Source organism: Solenopsis invicta, chromosome 6 (genome assembly GCF_016802725.1).
Source record: "Solenopsis invicta isolate M01_SB chromosome 6, UNIL_Sinv_3.0, whole genome shotgun sequence".
NCBI classification, from domain to species: domain Eukaryota; kingdom Metazoa; phylum Arthropoda; class Insecta; order Hymenoptera; family Formicidae; genus Solenopsis; species Solenopsis invicta.
In genome coordinates, this window is record NC_052669.1 from 23,199,716 (window position 1) to 23,218,122 (window position 18,407).

Sequence of the window (18,407 nt, forward strand, 5' to 3'; positions counted from 1 at the left end):
AGATTTTTTGATTTGCTTATTGCCTGTTGCTTTTATATGTTTTGGATCTAAAATATATGGTTTCCAATGAATTATGCCAAATTAAATTGTGAAACAAATAATTTCTATCTTTAAAAATAATTTCTATATATATTAGTAAACAGAATATAAATATTTGTTCCAAAATTATAGAATGTTTTTAATAAAGAATTCTTTAGTAAAATGTAAAGTAAAATTATCTGTTAATTGTTTATTAATGTCTAATGCACATAGCTGCATGTAAAAATTAAGAGTTTTCTCTTACATCATGGTGAGCGACATCACTGGTGCAATTGTCTTGGCGCGCAAGATCATCTACAAGGATAACATGTAACATTATTGAATTTTTTCTGCAACAATTTCAATGCACTCTCTTTTAAATATATTATAATACATTATAAATATATTGTAACAATTATAGATGAAATCAAAGAAAAAAAAAAGTACTAACCGAGCATCGTTTGTGTGTAAGTCGTTGCAGTCATCATTTCTGAAAATTCACGACGTTGTACGTCAGTGTCGAGAGCGTGTATACGTTCCCTACTCCTACGCAATTCCTTTCGCAGCTTTTCGCGCTCTTCTTCTCTCTCTTTTATGATCTCCTGCAATTTATCAAAATTCAATATAATTTTGAAAGAAACAAAGATATTGGAACACTTTTAAAAATAAAAAGTTTTTTTTCTTCTAATTTTCATTATAGTTTTCTTGAATTTTTTGTATTTAAATGTATGTAAATTTGTTTCTCAATTATGTAGTTTATTAGTTTCGATTACAGCCGAGTATTCCTAAATAAAAAATGATATGTAGCATGTTAAAGAAAAAGAATAAAAATATATTCGTGAATCGTGATATCAAGTAAATTTTGAAAAGATGAGGACGAAAAAATAGTTGGGAGAAAGGAAGGAGTAGTATGATATCTCAATAAATATTTTGGAAATTATTTGGTTAATTTGACTAAAATTTTCTGATAGTATGTAGCGTGCAGTATAAGTACAAAAAAATAATTTTGATAATTACAATTAAATACAATCTTACTCTCTAACTGATAAAAAACTGACATAATCATATAATTCACAAGTTTTTTCATCAGAAGTAAAATCAGTTGTAGTTTTACTCTAATAGAAACGTAGATAAAGAAAGGTAATAAGAATGCAAAGTATACATAAAGAGAAATTAAAGTTTAGGATTTTTCATAAGAAATATCGTTCATAATTGGATTCCTATAAAGTCGTCAAATCCCAAACTAATATTCAATTTGGGATATTTTGTAAAATAAATGATGGTGTCGTACCAGGAGTTGTGACAGTTGCGAGAGCTGAGATGTGAGATAATCGTAGATTGGCTGTACCATTCCCATGACTGATTGTTGAGGATGTGAATGATTTCGTAGCGAAGGACAACCAGTGGCTTCACACGCCGCAGATGACAATGTCGATGTCCCACGTGATGCAAATATTGTTTCTGTCTCGTTTATATTTAATATAGAATTCAGCTTTCCTACCAACTGATCAGCTATAGGCAAAATTAACATGTTATATCAATATGCAAGTAAACTTATTCCAGGATTAATTGTAACAATTAAAAAAATATTATTAATTTTTGTGTGTTACAATATCATCAGCTAAGGTTTTCCACAAATTATATACACACACACACAGGATGATCATTAATGGTTGTATCCACTTTTTACCATAGCAGCATGATTTACCAATGAAAATGTAAATTCTAATATATACATATATATTAGAAATTACATATGCATCAGTAAATCATGCTTCTATGATAAAAGGTGGGTACAACCATTAATAATCATCCTGTATATCAATATGTATACACATATAAGAATAATTTATAGTATTAATGAATAAAATATCACCTAATAAACTTCATTAATTTCTAGAACTAAATTTGGTTTTGAATAGAATCATAAATACTTTGATTAATAGCAGCAAGTATGAGTTCAGTAGGCTCTTTTTCCACAGTGGATGGCTCAGATGCTATATCTGCCACATGCTCAAAATCTTCTTTAGGGATATTCAATATATCCGCCATCAGTAACTGTTTTTCAAGTAGAGCTTGTTTAATTATTTCATCCTTACGCCTCAAGTGTTCTGAAAAATTTCAAATATTCATAATTTGTTTTTGCTATCATAAAAATTTGTTTTATTGTCATATAAATTTAATTTCAATAAAATCAGTACTGTGTAAATCTTATAAAAGATTTTGTACAAAAGTTATTAATTATTATATGTACTAACCATTATAACACATTAAAATTAACATTACTACACTATATTATATACTATAACAGAAGAAATTTAACAGTTCGAAAATTCAAGGAAATGTGGAACTTTACACAAGTATAGAATAGATAAATCTAACAACGAAAAAAAAATTGCTGGACGATTTTATAGATAATAAATACCTTCTTGAAAAAAAATTTTTAACATTTCTAATCAAATCGAAACACCGAAACGATGAATGATACAAAAAGACATTCGCAACAAAATTTATATTTCAAATAAATGTTCCTAATAAATAATCGTATCAATTATTATAATTTTACAATTAAAAATGGCATTTTTGATAAATCTATTATCTTTACAAAATATGATAAAATAAGTTAAAAGTATTGAGAAAAACATCCGTATACCTATTGGCGTAAGAACCGGCTCTGCAACATGTACTGGTGGTACTTCTATGTGAACTTCCAATGGATCTATCAACGATAGCTGAGTACATGTGACCATTCGTAGAGGCTCTGCCATACCTATAGAAAAAAAAAATTAACAATATTAAAAATATTGCTCTTTTACTTCCTAGAAATACTAGATGTAATTTATTCAATATTATTAATTTTTTATAAACATTTACACATGCAAAAAACTCAATAATTGCATACATTTATTGGAAAATATATACAATTATTTAAAATTGTAGAAAGTAAAGCATATCAATAAGTGTATACAATTATTATTAAAGTATACACTTACTAAAATACTTTGGTAAAAGCAATTGGAATACATTCCTTACAAATTCCATATCTTATTAATTAAAGTACATGTAATTTTTGAAATATTTTTTTTAATTAAAATGAAGAAACAAGATAATAAATCTTTGTTTATATAATAAAAATATCCATCAACAAATTATACAAATAATTTTCGAAAATACAAAAAAAATATAAATGTATGATATTTAATATATGTATAACTTTTTTAAGAATATAGCTTTTATTACAATGTAATAAATTAAAATAGTTTACTTTAATCCATAAATGGAAAGTCAGGAAAATAAATTCACTGAAGGCTCAAATATCTGTCTGCTGCGTAAATCATAACTGTTTAAAGTTTTATTTATGTATTATTAATTACCATAACAGCACCTTATTATTTATCAATTTCTGTAAATTTATATCTACTAGGATATTGAAAAGGAAAAAAATAAGATGTTTTATTTTGATGGTCAATTCTTGAGTGAAGAAAACTTGGAGAGAAATCAAAAGATAGTGTGCCAGCAGAACTATAAATATTGAAGTAACCACATACTGCCAATGCTATGAATGTTATACTGATAAATTGTATGAACATTTTAAAAATACAACGACTATAAACGATTATAAACGATAAATATTATATGGTATAAAAATCTGCGTTTAATGAATAGGATTCATCACTGAGTCAAATATTCGAATAATCTTTTCCTACTCTCTTTCTTGTATAACGAGTTAAATTTTGATCAATGGCTTTCTTCATAAATTTTTTTTAAACTTTAATTATAATATTTAATGATCAATTTTTTTATAATTTTTATTACTCGTAAGTTTTGATAAAATTATATATCTGAAAGCAAATAACCGAGCAATAACCCATTCAATTTGAAGAAATAAAAAATATAAAGAGACTCAGTATAATTCAAGGACAAAGTACGATTCAAAAATATGATTTTGCAAGAGATTGTTTTAAAGATTTCAATGCTGTTTGACATTACATTTTCATATCCTTTGCAATATTTCATTTTTCTTTTTTCTCTATTTTAAATCAAAACTACTGAGGAATTAATATCAACATATTTGAAAGATTACTTCAAAAAATAAAATTAATCCAAAGTATTGTATTTGCTCTTATTTCGTTGTATTTGTCATGCTCGTTCCAAGTTAACTTTTTATTGTACAAACTTATTATTTTATTATTTTTCTTAGCACTTTACAGTTATAATTATAATATGTAGTTTAATTTAGAATTATATTACTGTGCAATTGTAATATTTTCTGTTTTTGATATAAGTTTTTATAAATATTAAGAGATAAAAGAAAGAAGATTGTAATAGTATAAAAAAATAAAATTAAATACTATCTCTACAATTATAAGAATCTCTTTCTTGATCATCCGATTCTAACTGTTCACATCAAGAAAGATTTATATTAATTTCCAATTTGAAACATTTAGATATATTACAAAATCATAGTTTAAAGAAATAATCTACTTTTCTTTTAAAAAATAAAAATAAACAATATTTTAGTTATTTTTAAAAATTAGACATTAATTTTCCGTACCTCATGCTATCCATGCTATACTTCACCGTAAGTATACTAATTTAGTACGATAGTAATTCCACTGTCGTAACATCGATGCTTGTCCCTTATGGTATAAAAATAAAATAAAATAATTAAAAGAGAATAAAGACTTTAATCTTTTAAAACAAGAAAACAAAAAATAAAAAGTTGTAAAAGTTTAAATTTTACTGGGGTACATGTACACCCCACCTAGTTCATCGAAGATTAAGAATGGTTAAGTGTTGAAAGTTTTTGGGGAAATTAGATCGTAAGTTATCGCATCTATTAATCATAAAATAAATTTGTTATCTATATATTAATGAATACAACCTGTCGTTGGCGACTCAGTCGATTGCATCCGTTGTTGCGTGTGGTCGGGCGTGGAAGTTCCTGCGGCGGTAGCGGCTTCCGGCATCTCCTCGTCATGCTCCTGCACGTTAGTAGTATTTTGTCCGATATCCCTCGATTCCCGATCCTGCGGCTGATCCTTTTCACTGGTCACGCCGTCCGCCTCCATTCCAGAAGGCGATGCGTCCTCCATCACGTGCGTCGGTTCCTCTGACAACACGACGGATGGCGTCGGCCTTCTGCCCTGACGACTACGCGCCTTGTAGGCGTCTACGGCTTCGGAGATGTGTTTGCACCAAAGCTTACGTTCCGCTGATGAAGGAGCCACCAGATTGTACATCTGCGCACCGTTTTCCGAGGTGTTGACGAGATAGAGGGAATCCTTCTCGGCGGCGTTATGACGCACCAAGACAGTGGACAACTTGACGATCGGGCTCAGAACAGAGTTGCCTGCTTGGTTGGCTGTGTTGATGAACTTGAGTAGATACTTGTCATCCTGCCGATGCAGAAAGAAGATTGTATCATCGAGTAATACCACGTGCAGGTCGACCGGCTTCGGCACCGAGCGATTTGGCATCGAACGATTTGGCTCGGTGCGTCGCCACTGTAGCGGACCCTCGTAAATCAGCTTGCGCTTCGTGATATCAAGGTTTTTGAATTCCTGTACGGTCGGATGATCGAATTTGTCAAAGGCCGACCGATCAATCGTTCGCTGAATCTCCGTGAGTCGTTGATGATCCTCGGCCTCCTTCACCGCTTGATTCACACGACTCAAGATCTCTTTGCTACGCTCGAGACTGCGGCATATGGCCGCTTTCTCTTTTTCATTACTATCCGGCGTATACTTGGCGAGATTTTCAAAGAGCAACGGGTACTTGGTGAGTCGCAACATGCCAGTGAGTATGTGATCTTTCAATTGGAGTCGACGACACAATGGATTTGCCTCCACCTCATTCAAGAAGGCGTTTAATTTAGAATCCTTACGTCGACGATCGCGCAGAGCGTCTAGAGCGACTTGCTGCTTCGCGCAATAAGTCGACGCAGCTTTCTCGAACACCTCACCAGCTTCACCGTCAAACATCTCCAGTAGAAGCTCGCCTACGTCATTCACGCACGGGTTCTCTTTCTTTTTCCGTTTCATCACTTGGTTAAAACGCGAATGTATCATTAACATTTCGTCTAGATTAGAGAAAAGTAACTGTATCTGATCTAATGGCAGCACTTGGGATTCCAATAAAGGTTTATGGAAGACGTGGGAAAGCACTTTCAAGGCGCGAACGTGAGAGCGTTCGGTGTGAAACAATTCTAAAAAAAAAAAATAGAAATTTTGATATCGTTAACATTTTATAAGATCATCAATAATTTTTAATTGCTACTCAAATTGCAGTAAAAATTGATTATATACCCACCGTTAATAACATCCTGCCTTTTCTTTTCAGTGTTGCTAAGCTGCGCGAGAACATCTTCAGGGACAGCTTGACTCCAGTCCGGTGGATCGGCCTCAACGTCGACATCGCTGTCCCATGAAGTTGACGCGTTTGCCGTTGATGAAGTTGGGTGCACTTGTTCCAAACTGGTACTAGGACTGTCCAAGCTCCTCGTAGAGAGACTGCTATTCGATGAACTGCCGGCCGAGTTTCCGGGAAATATGCCGGAAGGCTCGCAATCACTGGAACCGACTCTACAGTCAATCGTTATCAATGTATGTATTTTACTACTTACTAACTATAATATATCTAGTGTTGGATATCGGAATCTTGATACGATTTGCGCTATCATATCAATCTTGTACGAGACACTAGTGTTTGGAAATTAAAAAAAAAAATTTTTATTTCAAAAATATCTTTAGTTTCAAAATATTATATTAAAATGAGATTGTACAGCGTGAAAAAGAAAATAAATTTTGTTTAGTTTCATCAAGAAAAATATATTCATACTATTCAGTAATATTTAATTTTCATAAGAAAAAAGAGGAAAAATATCAGGTAGAAAATAATATCTTTCTCAACCAAAAATAAGAGTTTTTTAATATTATTGTTATCAAAACATCTGTATTGTTTCCTAACTATTATAATGTTGATTACTATAAAATAAAATTATTTAAAAAAAATTGCTGAAATTTTTAAGATTATCTATTTTTTGAAGATTATATATATATATACATATACACAAATTTATCATTGTTTCATATATGTATGAGCAAGTTTCATGTATGTATAATTTTATGCTTATATATAAAACACAACAATCGTTAATTATAAATATATCTGCGCATCGTGATCAACGTTCTTATTTGCTGTGAATCTTATTGTTCGTTTTTTCAAGATTTTCCTTCGTTTACCTGCACAGATAAAAGTACCTATAATTCTAACAACCTATTTTATCTTTGGGGTTAAACTTTTAGTAATATAATGCTGCAACATTGCTGGAATGTTATATACTGTGTGAGAAATATAATTTCCTCTGCTGTAAAAAATACCTTTCGGACTTGGTACGCCGCTCGTTAAGGCAATGCAAATATTCACGCGCGGCGGCGACGGCAGCGATGGCGGCATCGTCGTTCGACGCTTCGGCGCGCACCTCAATGTCGTTTTCGTCGACGTCCGAATACTTGTTCGGAACAACGGCATCGGGCAACTGATCCGAACGCGAGGTCGGCTCCAGCATCGACGACGAATCAACGATGGAGTCTCTGTCGTTAGACGCGGGTCGAGGGCGGACGCGTCGCGAGCCGCGCTGTCTCATTTCTTTGTGTCCTCTCTTAGCTCGTTCGAGGGCTTCGGGCCCGTCACGTTGCGCGATGCAAGAAAACTTGCATTATCTCTATGCGGCTTTCCGGCGAATCTCGGCAACTTTTTTTTGTCAGTTTGTATCGTTACACTTTGGCGAGCTTCACACACATACATGTATATTGAAAACATTCAGATTGTAAACGTACGGATGTATGTTTCGCGCGTGATGGAATAGCGCGATGACTTTAAAGGTCGCCGCGCTGGTTCAATATCGAAGGTCCTCTAACAGTACACTGGCATTTCAATCTAAATTACGTCAACTCCCAATAGAGAAACCTTTAAAGGAAATGTAAAATACGCCAAATGTTCGCGCAAGTTTTCCTCTTTTTCAACAAATTTAATATGTAAATGTGTTTCTTCATGTAGAGAAAATTTCTTTTCTCTTAAGATTTATCCTCAAAACCATAATAGTTGAGAGATAACATGGACTTAGAAGAATTTTATTCAAATTTTATTAAAATTCTTCAAAAACTATATTGTCCCGTAATTATTATGATTTTGAAGCTAAATTCTAAGAGAAAATTCTCTCTACACAAAGACACACGTTTGCCTACACATGCACACATAGAACAGATGTAAATTCGATTGAACCATCCCCTACGTGGAGATATCTTTGGTATCTCCAACATTAATGTTGATTTAAATGTTGAAAAGACACACAACTTGGAAAGTTTTTATTGAAAAGGAAATTATAATTAAGTGTTTCGAAAACGTCTTGATATCAGCTACAGAAATGTACAATAAAAAATGGCGGATCTTACATAAAAAAAGAAAAAAACGAATCTTGTTGCATTAACTGAAAATTTGGTAAATTATTCAACCAGTATGTCTGTTAAAAAATGGTTGAATCAGAAATTTTGTAGTAAAATATCAGGGGGTCAATCATAAAACTTTTTCCCTAAGGCGGAAACGTGAAAAGTGAAAAATTTCTCCATTAACTTCAATGGTAAAAATTTTCACTTTTCACGTTTCCGCCCTAGGGAAAAAGTTTCATGATTGACCCCCAGATAACAAACCCAGTTACAAAATCTCAAGTCTCATTATAATAACTAGAAATTCTGCTTAATTTCACCAAAACGTATTCTATCATATATGTATTGATATAATGAAATCACTTTCCTCACAATGTATTTAAAAATTGAAGATGACCTCCAAAAGACTATCCAAAGCCAAACTAATAACTTCATCTTATATCTTCCTTCAAATTTTGGATGTCAATAGTTTCAAGAAATTCCTCGGTAAACGCACTTTACGTTAAAGAACCGAAAAATCAAAGAAAGTGCGCTTGGTGAGGAACATCCTGTACAGTCATATTGATTCGAAGGTATCGATCGCTTCGGAAATAAAAGCCAAGACATATCCGTGGCTCTGACATCATTCGGTTTACCAACGTGCACACGTATTGGACCGACCCGATAAAAACGGATCGTTTTTTTTTCTTTCCTTTCAAACTCTTATTGATTCTTTAAAACAAAGAAGTGTTAAGCTTTAAGTTATCGACAAAAAATATGAATAAATTTTAAATTTGCACCTTAATATCAAAACTATTTAAACGATCGAATTTTCAACTTAATCGGATCGATTGAAGAGAACTATTATTCGAATTGACCGCCGAGTATTTCTATTTCGAGCAATTCAAACAGTTTAGTCACATGATTTGTTCGAGTCTTTTATCTAAACTTTCAAACGAGTGTGCTATGCCTGAAAACACTTCCGATTTTGCTGTAGAATATATAGAGTGTTCCAAATTTTGTGTGACAAACAGTTAACGATAAACTGTTGAAATTATTTCCAGATGAAGATATTACCACAATTTCGAGACTATATAACAATTTTTAAATAAAAAGGGTTTAAAGTTGACCAATGAAGTGAATGAAGTAGCTCAAAATTTGTACTGTCAGACACGATCGTCACAGTACACAGTATTTCAATTGTCAAAGATTAACGGATTTCTAAATCGCTTTAACTTGAATATAGCCTTGCGCTTTTTTTTCTCCAGTCTTCACATAATATAAAAACTCGATCAAATATTGAGAATAAATTTATGATTAATATACAAGTGTTCTTTTGATTTTTTTTTTTTTTAATATGACGTCACACTAACGAAAATGTCATTGGCTACTATACTTAAATAATAAATTGTCGTTTTTATATCGTGAATTTTTTTTTCATTATTTATTATTTTGAAAATGGCAGCGTCAAAAATACCCGTGTTAAAAAGATACATACAAATGAAAAACCGCGTGACTCCCACCCACTTTTTAAAACTGGAAAACCTTTTACATGATTTTGCGATGTTCGAAATGCAACAGCGGATGCCACTCAGCAAACATCCGACTTGAATTCACTCGTCATTCATGTTATACCGCTGATCGAACAAGCTACATCTACGAGACTTATTATGAGTTCTCTGGCCACTGTATAAATAACTGTGCGTAACATGACTTTCTTTTGTGATTCTTATAAATTCGGATGATTTCAAAATATTCTAAAATGCAGGATAAATTATTTTTTTTCAACTAAATTAAGTTAAAGTTAATAGTTTATAAAATTATTATTATAGTTACGTTAAAAGTTGCGTGAAGATTCAAATCAACTTAAATTAAAAGTCAATTTTGAAAAGCTTATATATATATATATATATATTTATATAATTTATTTATATTAAAATTTCAATAAATAAATAATCTAACTGAACTTTAAGAAGCAGGCTAGTTCTTAAAATGTCTTGAAATGTAAATAATAAAAAAATAAAAATATAGAATTTTCAATATTAATCCAAATATTTGGCATTTGTGCGTTTCTTAAATTCAGGTTATTGACAAAAGTGCGTTCATTAAAAGATTTCCTTATTTGAGTTTCTGATATAGAAAAAGGAAAGTTCAATAGTTTTCAATTTATTGTTAGTTCCACTAGAAATATTCTCACATGTGAGTTTATTTAATCGTTAAGATAAACAAAATAATAATCTTTACCGAGATGTCTGGCGAGAAAAAGTTATTTGCATTAGAAAGTAATAAAAATTGATTCTCAATTTTTCAAAAATTCTTATAGAAATACCGTTTCATTATATATAACAATAATTATAATAATTTATATTATATATGTGCATGCATAATAATAAACAGTCTCAGAAACATAAAGGTACTAAATATTACATGAACTAATTACAATATGTGTAAAAACACGAAAAAATTAAAAAAAATTTCGTAAGACATTATGCATCACAAAGAGTTAATCAATGTAAAATAATGATATTATAAATCATTCATCAAATTAATGAGATAAGCCTTAATTAAATATTTACTAAAGATTTTACTTGTTTCCATTACAGCTATCAATTTCAGCGAAGTTAATATAGAAATTTTAATAAGCGATATAAAAAATGAATAATCGAAAATACCTAAATGTCTCTTTTAAGTTTGATGTTATAAGAAAATGTGTAAACTTTTAAATAAGTTCAATATTTGTCATATATATTCTACCACATCTGATATAAATAGGATAAAATCAGTTTATATTTTAATGATCGTTTTTTATCCTATAATATGATATTAAAATTTCAGACTTATTTTCAAGTGATACTATAGCATATAATGTATATATAAATCTATCTTAATATCTTGCAATATGCAGAAAATGAAAATTTGTAGTTTGATTACGAGGAAAGAAATATTAATAACCGTGATAATAAAGAAAAAAAAAAACTTTAAAGGAATATTATCTTTATCATGGTCATCGCTTGGAATTATTTAAACTGAATTAAAAGATACAATATTTTAAAAAAATCTTAAGACGATATTTGATTGTGAAATAGATATTGCATTTAATGAGTCAATTTTTAGCGAATAAGCAAGAGAGAAAGAGAGAGTTTGCTTTTTATAAAAGTCTTTAAAAATTTAGTCACCGATGCTGCCATTAAACTTTCCAGGAATCTGTGGGCGAGTGATTTCCGTATTAATCCACATATCCACATGTATTTCATTTTAATCGCGCAAATCATTTAGCACAATACTTAATGAATATTCGAGTTAGAACATAAAACAAATAAACGAAGAAAAGAGGAATGAGAGCGGCGCAGCGCGGTGAGAAATGAGAACGGCAACGGCGTAATCGAGCTTTCGACCGGGCTAAAGGGAGAGCGGCCGTTTCAAAAGCGCCCCGGGAGCGTGGGTGTTTCGTACCGTCGAAGCGACGCAATAGCCATCCGCGGAATTGAACGTTTAATGTCATACTGAAGGCCTTCCGAAAGACGGCTTCGTACACACACCTTCGTGCACGACAGAAGGAGACGAGATGAGTGAGCGGCACTGGCCGGAGTTTGCGCTCTTCGCGTATGTTCATCATGGAAAAGCGACGGAAGAGGAGACGAGGGACGAGGGACGAGAAACGAGGGGCCAGGGGCGAGGGACGAGGCAGGAAAAGAGGAACGCTGCCAAAAGTCCGCGGCATCGCGGACCTGCGTGTCATGCGGACGGATGGGTAGCCTCGAGTAGCCTGCCTGGTCCAGGCATTCGGTCGAATGCCATTTTTAACAGTACAGTAATAGTCGTGAATAGTGAGGTGCTTTTTATCGATATGATAGCGCAAGGGAGAACGTTTTAAAATTCACGCGCGGCGCAACAAGTTAACTACATCGCAAAAATATCTTAACTTTGTTTTTTTTACTTGTACTCTAACTTCGATACAATTAAGTAATGAGTTCTCAATCCTGTGTTTAAATTAGATTCGATATCTATAGAATTCTTAATTTAAATTTTTTGGACAATAAGAAGGAGCAAAGAGATATTCACGAAAATCTCACAAACACGGTAGAATATGGATAAGAATGCCCAACGTTAAAACTAAAGTAATTACCTGCATTCTAAGAGAAAAACATCGAAACATCAGCAAGAATATCACACAAGCGGGATTTATAATTTTTAAAATTGGTTCAAAGTTTGATATACCTGAAGTTGTTAATAAACACAATCACCAAATGATTCACACAGAAAAAAATTATATATAAATGTTATGCCTCAACAGATGTATGCAAAGTTGGAATCTGTGACGAAAAATAAGTTACAAGTTCCATAAAACTCTAAACGAGACAATAATGTTTACATGAGCAATATACAGAGTTGTTTAGGTAACAATCTTGGATCCTGAATTTGTACATATAGTGTCCTATCAACTAGCATAACGCATTATTTTTAATACAACAATAAATAATATTAAAAACATTTTAAAGTTTAGTTAATTAGAACATCTGCACATCAAAATATTCAATATTTCATTAGAAAATCAACAAAGATATTTAGAAACTTCAATTAAGTTTAAAGGGATCATTTTGAACATTCTTCTTTTGAGGATAAAAGTCTGTGAAGACGTTACACGGTTTATAAAAAGAATTATGAACTGATTAAATATTTGTAAACAAGATCCAACAGGATAACCATTTGTATGCATAATTTTAATTCTAGAAAAAGATTTCTAAATCTGTAAAAGTAATACGTACAAAAAGTTGTCACAAAATGATTGCGTTTAATGGATAAAATAAGACAATTTTAGGAATCCGTTAATTCAGAATGTTAAAAATCCATGTAAATATGGATTACAAAACGTGAAAAAAATAAATTATTTTGACGTATAAAAAGAAAAAAAATTACACGTAACACTACGCAAATTTTAAAGATCTTATTTACCATTCAAATGTTCATAATTTTTTAATAATATTATAAATATTTTTTGCGATAAAACTACTCACTTTGTTTTAGATAAATTCGGATCACTGGTTTTCCTCTTTTCCCTCAACTGCCGCTGTAATTGAAAAAATGCAACTTTAAATTCAAATTAATTGATATTAAAATTATATTAGTATTTATCTTTTTGCCATCGAAAAACATAATAACATATGATGTCCGAATAATTCACTTACTATCGGTTTATAGATTTTGAAATATCAAGAAACATTTTAAAAAATGTGCAGAAAATATTCTGTTTATAATTTTGATTTTAATAATTATATAATAAAAACTATCTGCCGAAGAAGAAAATATTTTGAGAAATTATAAAATTAGCCATTGTAAGAATAAAAGTATCTAAATCTACATAGTTCATAAAAAATAAATATTTAATTTTACAGTTAAATTTAACGAACAAATCGTTTATAAATAAAATTCGACATATTATAATTATGCGTGGTTTCTTTAAGGCTCCTGAATAGTCGCGGCCATATTAAAACATAACATCACAAGTGAGAAATCACACGGAAAAGTTTCTTACGTGTCATTTGTAAATAAAGAGAATGTGGATAAAACAAAATAATGAAATCGCTTTAAAACACTTATAAAAATAAGTCTCAACTATTCTTTTCTCCCTTAAAAGCTTGCAAATAGTCATAAAAAGTACCTGAAGTAAAGTTTATTCCGACCGGAAAACACACGGTTAAACTAAAGTCATTTGTAAATAAAGAGAATTTGGATAAAACAAAATACTTAATAAAATCACTTTAACACACTTGTAAAAATAAGCCTCAACTCTCCTTTAACTCCATGACAGTCAGTAAATAGTTGTAAAAGGCACGTGAAGTGAAGCCTATTCAGGCAGGAAAACACACAAACAGCTGTTAAAAAGAGTGAAAAATATAAAATTCAAAAATAACTTTACTTGCAATCTACGAATTTGATAAATACAAGTCATATTTTCACAATGAAATTCATAATAACAAAGTGACATGCAAGAAAAAATTGTCAACATGTTACGTTTCACGCCTATAGTTCTCATTGTTTCCGCGATATTATATATCCGTTAATGAAGAGATTCCAACCAATTACACAAGAGCCTTAAGAAAATAAATTTATAATCACTGTAGTATTTATTTATTAAACAAGTTTTATTATTGAGTATCTGTCTACAAACAGTCTATTTACCTTATGATGTATCCGCTCCTTGTAACTTTCAGACCTGTTGATGTTTGACGTCTTTGGCTTACTGGAAATATTTTGCTGGACCCTAAGTAATCGTAATTAATAAAGCGTAAATTAATTTCCACGACGCAAAAAAACTGTTTGTATAAAACAATAAATATTATCGCATAACAAAATGACCTGGAGACCCAGCAATTAATAATATTTGATGCTAAAACTTAAAAAAAAAAATTGAATCTCTAAAATGCAAAATACTAAAAAAAATTCAGACATAGAGAAATTTGAACGAGTTCATCAATTCCATTCAATATAAATACATACAGCATTAAAAATAAATTTAAATAATAAAAAATTGCATTGTCACATATAAATTGTACAATGTAATACATATTTAAAGATAAAATATATATAATATACTTTTCTACAAGAAAAAGGTTCTGCATACTCTTGACCTTTTTTTCAAATTATAATTCAAATTAAAGTATGTGTATGTGTATGTGTAACTATAAATAAATAAATAAATAAATAAATAAATATATATATATATATATATATATATATATATATATTGGTGCTAAAAGGGCCAATGTCTAAAACTGCCAAATTCAAGTTATATACATTAATGAACTTTAAATAAGTTTAGAGTTCATTAATGTATATAACTTAAATTTGGCAATTTTGGACATTGGCCCTTTTAGTATCAAGATACACATATATACAGAGTGTATAAAAAGTGTGGAAACCCCTAAATATGTTCATCCTTGCATTTTACAAGAAAATGTTTCAGGCAAAAGTTGTAAGGTTTCAGAAGATCTATTTATTGATCTTATCAGTTTGATCCTGGATGGCGTTGTCAAACTCAGATCTAGGTCACATCGATTTTTTTAAATAGAATATACTATTTTTGATTTCAAAATCTAATAGCTGGTGTCAAGACATTTCCAAAATCCCACAAGAAAGTTTATTTTCGTTGAGTACTTTCTGAGTTGTGAGGCTTGAAAGCTACAATATACTGTAAACTTTCTTGTAGAGTTTTGGAAAGCTCTTGAAATCGACTACAAGAAAATGCAATAAAAGATATAATGTTAGAGTATCGGTAATTCTCTAATTAAAGGATATCGGTACCTAACATTCTATATTTTTTATTGCATTTTCTTGTAGTCTATTTCGAGAGCTTTCCAAAACACTATAAATAAATTAATTTTTGTTAAGTATTTTCCGAGTTACGACGTTTGAAAGTTACAGTACACTGTAGCCTCACAACTCGGAAAGTACTCAACGGAAATAAACTTTCTTGTAGAGTTTTGGAAAGGTCTTGACACCAGCTATTAGATTCTGGAATTAAAAATAGGGTGTTCCATTTAAAAAAGTTAATATAATTTTGATGTGACCTTGACGCCATCCGAGGTCAAACAGATAAGATCAGTAAATAGATCTTTTGAAACCCTACAACTTTTGTTTGAAACATTTTCTTGTAAAATGCAAGGGAACGGAAATATTTAGGGGTTTCTACACTTTTTATGCACCCTGTGTGTGTGTGTGTGTGTGTGTGTGTGTGTGTGTGTGTCAAATAAATTTAAAAATAAATTTAACTCCTTAAAAATTAAAATTTACAAAATAATATATAATAAAATTTACAAATAATATAATAAAATATAAATAACAACTAGGAATAGAATCGATAACTTTCCTATATGAAAAAATATTTGAAAACATAAATAACTTTAAAACTTTAATCAAAAATACAAAAATAAATAAATACACATTATTATAATTTATACAAAACTAAATATGAATAGAAATAATACAGGATGCTCATTAATGGTTGTATGCACCTTTTATCATAAGAGCGTGCCTTACTATGACTTACCAACTGCACTTCATGTAATTTATATGGAGTGAAGTCGTATGTCACCTCTTATGGTAAAGAGTGTATACAACCATTAATGAACACTCTATATATATTATTGTTTAGATACGTACATTTCGGAGATGTCTTCTCGTGACGAAGGATTGTCCATGTTATCAGTATGCTCATTGGTTCCTCCCAAATTAGAAATCCGCATTCTCTCGCAACTGTTACGAATGTTTCCCGCCAAGCTACTCGCACGATGTTCACCTAAAAATACAAGTGTATCAATAGATCAAAAAACAAAATAATTTACATGGTTTTATTTAATAATCTTAGTACTTGTTTTATACAATTTACAGATAATTAAAACAACCATTAATTGTAATAATTAATCTATTGATTGCTGTCGACGTTTCTAGGCGCTCAGCTTTTGTACTATTTTTTGCGTAGTATAGCAATCTACATCAACTTAGATTTTCGGCTGATTAGCATATACTAACAATCGGCGTAACGCAGGAAAATAGCGAAACGCAGTGTTTTATTTCTGTTGTGTGTGTGTGCGCGTACGCGCACGCACGTGTGATCGTAGTTTAAAAGACTAATAATCGATTTTAAAGAAAATATTAAGTTTAAGATTTTTTTAAATTAGAAAATTTGTTTTTAGATAAAATAACATTAAAATTAATAAAAACGTACAAACAACAATAGTTTAGCAATTTCATGTTAGAAACAATACACAAAACTTGAAGCCGCTCAAAAAAACATTATCAAAAATAAAATCCAATACTTTTACTTTATAAACAAGGAATTTATAGTTTAAAAACATGTTAAGAATGTATTAATTTCAATAGAAAATGTTTCAAGTAAATATAATATGCATAATTAAAATATCTTTACTTTAAAAATCTGAAATTTTGGCTCTACCAACGCAATGTATTTAAATAAACCTATTTTATTTTTATTTAATTTTTATTAAAATTTCACAAACACGTTAAAAAAGTAACAGGTAAAAATAATTAACAAAAAGTAGAAAATGGGGACTCACCATTTTCTCCATCTGTCAATACACCGCAATCTTCTTCACTTTTTCTTATTTTATCGACTGCAAAAGTGCAAAATAATTATATCAAATATGTTAAGATTTATTGAGCAAACTCTTCATTAAAATTAAACAATTTTCTTTTACGAAAGTTTTCAATTGTTGCAGGCAAATTATAATTTGGTTTTTATAACAATAGATAACAGTTAAAATTAATTCATTATTAATTTTAATTTTCATAACAAAATTTGCTCTCTAAATATTGAAGTTTTTAATATGCCTAATTTTTAATAAAATACAATTTTTTCCAAAATGTCACATAATTATAGCATGTTAATATACACTATGCACATTAAAATATCTTTTTTACAAATTTTAATCTTGAAATTTTTATATATTGTAATATACTAAAATAATACTGTAAAATTATATTTATTTGAATTGTATGTTTAATGTTGAAAAATTATCACAAATGATTACTTTTCTTAGAAGAAAATTGATTAAAAATTATTTTTTAATATAAATAATTACAAATAATTTAATAACTTTTTAATAAACACTTTTTCGTGTTATTCGTGAACTGATATTATAATTTAATATGTATTGCCTTCTATCTTTATTCTTAAGGATGTCCTGACTATACAATCCCTGGCTAGACAAAAGTTATTTAAATTTGAAATTGACAAAATTCTACATTTTTATAACTTAAGACGTGCACCATATGTGCTTGTATAATGTATAGGACTTGAAGAATGCCGGTTAACATGCTATTTGGCACTACAAATAAATATATATTTTACAAATAAATATATATTTGTACATTTTGTAATTTTTCCGATCGTCGGCAAAAAACTTTTGAATGGGAAAATTACTAGAAATCAACTGTAAGAGATGA

The 18,407-nt window shown here is 30.2% G+C and overlaps 1 protein-coding gene across 9 annotated transcripts in view; it reads right to left on the reverse strand.

The window, feature by feature from the left end:
- Positions 1–18,407, reverse strand: part of LOC105193747 (rho guanine nucleotide exchange factor 11) — a 39,346-nt gene that overhangs the window by 3,400 nt on the left and 17,539 nt on the right. For 8 of the 9 annotated variants that reach the window (XM_039450242.1, XM_039450241.1, XM_039450245.1 and 5 more), the window contains 11 exons: positions 17,519–17,575; positions 16,605–16,740; positions 14,625–14,706; positions 13,460–13,512; positions 6,331–6,602; positions 4,904–6,226; positions 2,672–2,788; positions 1,953–2,129; positions 1,310–1,530; positions 470–620; positions 284–333 (listed from right to left, as the gene is read on the reverse strand). In XM_039450242.1, the coding sequence (XP_039306176.1) occupies positions 284–333; positions 470–620; positions 1,310–1,530; positions 1,953–2,129; positions 2,672–2,788; positions 4,904–6,226; positions 6,331–6,602; positions 13,460–13,512; positions 14,625–14,706; positions 16,605–16,740; positions 17,519–17,575 (2,639 nt within the window). The remainder of the gene's footprint in view (positions 1–283; positions 334–469; positions 621–1,309; positions 1,531–1,952; positions 2,130–2,671; positions 2,789–4,903; positions 6,227–6,330; positions 6,603–13,459; positions 13,513–14,624; positions 14,707–16,604; positions 16,741–17,518; positions 17,576–18,407) is intronic. The other variant, XM_039450243.1, reaches the window with a different exon arrangement.